The sequence below is a fragment of the Cydia amplana genome, chromosome 6 (assembly GCF_948474715.1).
Source record: "Cydia amplana chromosome 6, ilCydAmpl1.1, whole genome shotgun sequence".
In the NCBI taxonomy this organism is placed as follows: Eukaryota; Metazoa; Arthropoda; class Insecta; order Lepidoptera; family Tortricidae; genus Cydia; species Cydia amplana.
Window position 1 is genome coordinate 9,328,287 of NC_086074.1, and position 6,065 is coordinate 9,334,351.

General features: G+C 35.9%; 1 protein-coding gene across 1 annotated transcript in view; it reads right to left on the reverse strand.

Moving 5' to 3' along the window:
- Positions 1-2,917: 2,917 nt before the first annotated feature.
- LOC134648835 (nuclear cap-binding protein subunit 3-like) overlaps positions 2,918-6,065 on the reverse strand; it is a 299,957-nt gene continuing 296,809 nt past the window's right edge. The window contains exons 2-4 of the mRNA XM_063503409.1: positions 5,330-5,447; positions 4,955-5,249; positions 2,918-4,034 (exon numbers count right to left, since the gene is read on the reverse strand). Coding sequence (XP_063359479.1) covers positions 3,028-4,034; positions 4,955-5,249; positions 5,330-5,428 — 1,401 coding nt within the window. The 5' untranslated portion in view covers positions 5,429-5,447 and the 3' untranslated portion in view covers positions 2,918-3,027. The remainder of the gene's footprint in view (positions 4,035-4,954; positions 5,250-5,329; positions 5,448-6,065) is intronic.

Here is a 6,065-nt window from a genome sequence, read left to right on the forward strand (position 1 = left end):
CACTGACGAGCCTTCCAACAGTCCAAATAGCGTGGCTGCAATCCAAAATCGGTCCGTGAATGGCAAAAACGTACAATGTTTAATATTAGGATGGCATCCATTTGGAAGGCTCGTCAGTGGCCTGCTTTACGCTTATAGCCAATTTAGACTCTCGCACGAGCCACGAGACGAGCCGCGAGCCGCGCCACGAGACGCGAGTCCACCGCTTACACTCGCGTTCGGCTTGTCATTCGGTTATAAACCTTATGCCGTGCCGTTAGTGTTTAAATTATATTAGCTCGACGAGCTTGCGAGCCACGAGACGAGCCGCGACACTCGCGTCTCGTGGCGCGGCTCGCGGCTCGTCTCGTGGCTCGCGCGAGAGTCTAAACCGCTTTTTAGATATTACCGAAGTTCATGTTTTTGAATGTTCGGTGTTAACGGGAATCCTGCGAAAGACAGGTGACACCGGCAGGACAGGGGCAGTAATTAAATGGCGATATTCAGCCAATATTAGTTATATAAAACAATGCCTAAAGCAATGTGTTGAACTTTTTACTATGGAAAAAAAATGTTAGTCAATAATATTGTGCCACGCTAACGTAATATTAAACTTCGTTAAGTTGTAAATTGTTATAATATCGATATACACTAAACACCACGTAGGCAGACCACACAATGGTCGAATATATGTTCTCACAAAAAAGCACAAATATTGTTATAATATCTCGAATTACACCATACCTCGACAATCTGTACGTACGAAACTAAATGCATTTGTTTTTATTAGATTTTGTATGTCTCACCATATCTCGGGACCATGGGGTCCCGGACCTTTGGGAGGCGTGCGTGGGGCCGAAGCCAACAGCGCAGAGGCCCTTTCAGACAAGTTTGATGTCATGTAGAACGCCTGCTGGAACCCATTCACGGGTACATTAGATTTTTATTATTATTTTGAAGTTATTTGTATGTACAGCAAATAGCAAAATGTAAACATGGATGAAGACTTCAGATCTATATAATTAATATTACATAAGCAATGTTATTTTTACAAACTCTTCTTTCTGATATATTTTGCTGCACAATATATGTTGTTAAATATTATTTATTAAGTAAAAAAGCCAGTTTAGTACTATAATTATTCAAACTATGTAAGTTGACCATTTTGGCCAATTGAGATTTATAGTTTTATTTTGGCCTTAGCCTTTGTTTGACCTTAGCACATATATCTATAAACGATTCCTCAACTTTTCCAAACTAAGGGAAAGAGAAAAAGAAGCCACTTGTACCAACAATGCTATATCAGATTTATATCAAGGCTCCTTTATGTAAAAGGATTTATATACATTTAAAATACGTTTCGATTATATGTGTAATGGTTTTTTAAATTATTTTATTAAAAAAAAAAAAGATTTTCGCGAGTGAATTGCTTGATAGCGGGTGTACCTAAACATATAGGTAATAAAGGAACTCTATACCTACCGAAAAATGTTTCCTTAGTTGCTAAGCGGACCCCAGGCTCCCATGAGCCGTGGCAAAATGCCGGGACAACGCGAGGAAGAAGAAGACAAAGTAAAAGTATACAGATATGAATATTGTATGTAAAGTGTACCCGCCATTCTGACGGGTACCTATACCTTAATTAATGTGTTGTGAACGTATCATTTATTTATATTTTTTATGGTAACTTCTTTGAAATGATGGTACTAAATAGTTAAATAAGGAAGTACATTTTTGGTAGTTGTTTTGGTATTTGCACACCCGACATCCTGATTCTCGTCTTCGCAATTTGTCCCTAAACTGGCAATATACTCATAAGATGTTGAATTAAATACTCCTGTCTTCCGAATTATTACGTGTATGTATGTATATGTGTAAGCGTTTAATGCACAGGGTTTTGTTATTACCACAAAATTTATAATTATTTTATCTATATAGAAAAAAAAAACTCGAATGAGGTGGTCACGTTTTTATTATCCTTAATTATTAACATTCTGTTTGTATCAGTGCACTTATACTTCAAATATGCAAAATAAAGATTTATTTACTACATATCTCTTTTATTTTGGCTCTAGCTTGCACTTGCAAAACATTGATCATAAGATTCATAAGAATTTCCATCAATAAAAAAAGATTTATTTTGACAATAATATACATTTGATTTATGTATATAATTCAATTAAGAAGTCAGATATTCAATAGAATAAAACTGACACAAAACACGAGGTAAACAAGTAACCTAAATGTTAATCTAATTTCATAATTAAAATATACCTGCAGTATAATTACTCCAATTAACTAAAACTATGCTGGTTCAGCACTCCAAAGAGGACGATTTAACTCCATGGAACACCTTTCTTCACAAGGTCATAGTGTAATGATAACAGTAAGCAAAGTGAGTAACTGGCATTATTGTGTTTATGTCCAACATTTCAGCACCCATCTACTATACCAGCAACTATTCAAGTGCGAGAGGAACAAATACTTTATGTGGGCATTAACACAATCAGATCATTACAGTTTATTTAGTTTTGTTATACACCCCACCAAGGACCTTTAGGCACATTCAACGCACCGTGCAGGGACGTGGAGGCACAAGATATAAATTTGAATGACATAATAATTTTACTTTTTTTTCTGTGGGGTCTGTGGATTCTCTTGAATGTAGCTCAAGCTGCATGAAGGAATACAACATCACAACTACTTTCAAGATGATTACCTCTAGAAAGACACGGCAATTCCAGCGTCGATATTCAAGGTGAATTTCGCGGCTCAACGGAATGGCCATACATCCAGTTTGACTGTGAGGTCCTTGCACCCTATACATTTTCTTAAAATTATTATCATCCCTCCCTCATACAGTCGTGACGTTCTTGAGGTCTTAGGTTGTATGGAAAACGTTCCTGCTTGAGAATATTTCCCATAGAGACAGAATGTTCTCGAGAAGTGCACAACTCTGCTCCCTCATCCTCTCCAGGTATCTGAGCCAGTATTCGCGTGGCCATGATCTCGCTAATCATTCCAACAATTTACCTACATGATAATTTCCTATTTATTGTCTATTTCAATCCTTAAAGGTGCTTTTTTGTATCTACTAATTCTATCTCTTAAATCATCTGTCTTAGTGGTAGATTGCTTTTTAGACTTTAGCATCTGCCTCAAATCATTGTGATCACTCGTAGTGGTAGGCTTTGAATCTAGTCTTGACCATACACTGGAACTCTTTGCAGTAGATATTTTTTGAACTCTACTCATTGTGTTGTGATCAGATTCATCAGAAGAGTATGAGTACTCATCACTTGATGATGGTACATCGTCACGCAGAATTTTTGCACCCAATCTTGACTGGACATTGTTTTTAGCTTTATTTGTAGTTGTTTTATTGTGGTACTTGAATTTATCTGACAACAGTACTGATTCTCTTGGTGTATAATTACTTCTAGAATTTACCACTTCTATGGACAGTGGAGCATAAACATCTTTATCGGCAATAGCTTTAGTCAGTTCAATGGCTTGTCTTTTCTTATTCTGCTTAGATTCTTCGTCATCAGCATGCATTCTCATTCTAGGGGCTTTAGACTTCTTTTTCCATTCAGTATCTGAATCACTGTCTTCATCCTGATCTTCAACATTGTTATGATGTCTTTTGCCGAGGCGCATGGCTAGTCTCTTATTTCTGATTTGTACTTTTGGCATAGGTTCCTCTATTTCATCTTCATAATCATTCTTGGATAATCTGCGCTGAATAACTTCCTGATTGTCATATACACCCCAAGATTTACATAAATCTCCCCAGGGGTTTTTAGTTGGTGGATCCAAAATTTCATCGTAATACCCTTCTGGCGCTTTCCTTTCTGGTACCTTTTTTGGCAATTTCTTATCTCCATTCGTAGCAAAGCGCATCAGTATCAGGTCCTTTTTAGGGTCTGGAACACCTTCCCTCCAGTGATGTGATGATTTCTTGAGCATATCTTTTAAATCTTCATTTTTTATTTCCCGTGAATGCACTAACAATGCCAATGCAGCTGATATATGATCTTGACAAACTATGTTACCTGCCAATGAGTGAAAAACAAGAATTATACAATAATTAACAACTTACAATAATTGTAACAACTTTTAAAGCTTAAACTTCACCATATTTTGGTAAGGCAAGGAGTGGCGCCGCCTGGAGGAGGCCTATGTCAAAGAAGAAACAGAAAAAGAGCAAAAACAAATAAAAAAATGGATAACTTGCATAGTATAAAAGTAAATGTAACATAAGGTATGTGTCAAGAATAAAGGCTATTTCAATTCAATTCAATATTTGGATAAAAGATGAAAAATATAATGAAGTACAGTCACGTGTAAAATTATGGGTGCATATAACTTACTCAAAAATATGTCCCATAGTTCTTAATTTGCTGACATAAGAGCTATGGGACATATTTTTGAGTATGATGTGTGCACCCATATTTTTACACATACATCATGGGAAAGAATAGACACTACTGAATATAAGTACTTGATAACATGAGTGAACCTCATTTAATTATGAATACCAATGATAAAACAAATGATAAATTGTTTCAAAGTTATTACGTAAATACAATGATCAGTGTTTTGTAACATTTTAGTTAACAACTGTAATATTTTGCCACAATATTAGACAGTTTTAAGTTACTTGCCATGAGCTGTAAACTTATGTTTATAAAATAAAAGGCACAATACAAATTATAACCATGGCTAATTTTTATAACACAATGGATTCAATGTTTTTTTTTGCAAATACCACTTACACATTCATAATATGGCATTTATGTCACAAACTATTATGTCTATTAAGCATCATCTATCAGATTGGGTCACTACAGTACAATTTTATTTTTTGAATTTATTAATTGTATTGCAGCAAACGCTAGTTGTGTAAATTAAAGTGGCTCTGCGTTTTAATCACTGATGAACAGTATGAAGATTACAATAATGCAATACTTACATGAATTGTCATCAATCCATTCAAGGCTGACTGGTTTATAATCCGCAAGGTACTCAAATATATCTTTTTCCTTAAGTCCAGCAACTCCATTTAAATGTAGTGCATCAAAGCGAAAATGTCGTTCATTCCCACTTTCAATTCCAAAATTACGGTACAGCTCATCAATTTGTTTTTGTGTTACTACTCTGTTTCCTGAGAGATTCAACCCAAATCTTTTTGCTCTCTCTTCTAACTTCTTTGCGTCAATTTTTTCTAGTTGTGTGATGATTAATCCTTCCTTTTCTGCCTTATAAAGCTAGAACAAAAATTTATTACATATAAGTAAATGTATTGAAAAATTATCTCAAAATCAGCGTCCACCAATTTGTTACATACCAATGTAGGCTTTACGTCTTCTTCTGGAATACAATCATTATCGTCATCCTCTAGCATAGCATCATCGCTCATTTCTCCTTCCTCTTTATCCATTTCCATTGTTGTTGTTGTGTTATTGTATATTTCTGCTGAACAAGGTAAATTACCTACTAAAACTGAAATGATTTCCGTCTGGTAAAGCGAAGTGTCGAATTGATTTGTCTTGTCACATCATATTACCACAGATTCACAGATTACTGCGATGCGATTAAAGCCACATCACACTAACGCACCGCACCAAAGTCACGGTGCGCTATAACACACTACCGCACCGCATGGTGACCTTGGTGCGCCGCACCCATAAATGAAATCGAGAAAGAGATATCTCTTTCTCGCTCTTTAAACATTGTGTTGTATCTATATATTGTATTACTCTTTGGTTTCGAAAAGTTGAAACGTATTTAAAGTGGTATCCAGATGAGACAATTTTTCGCCAATCTGATAAAATTCTCCGTTGGCCAGAACGCCATTAAACAAAAGAAGAAGAAGAAATTCTCCGATCGAATCAGCAGGTGCGGACACATAAGTGCCAATTTTCATAGTAATTATCTTTGGTAATTATCTATGGAATGAATTTTCCTGATCAAATCAGGGATCCCGATTTGATCTAGCCGCGTAGCCAACGTGCCAATCGCTTACGCTCCGTAGCTATCGAAACGCAACTGTCACTGTCGCACTTATATGGAAGAGTGATAGA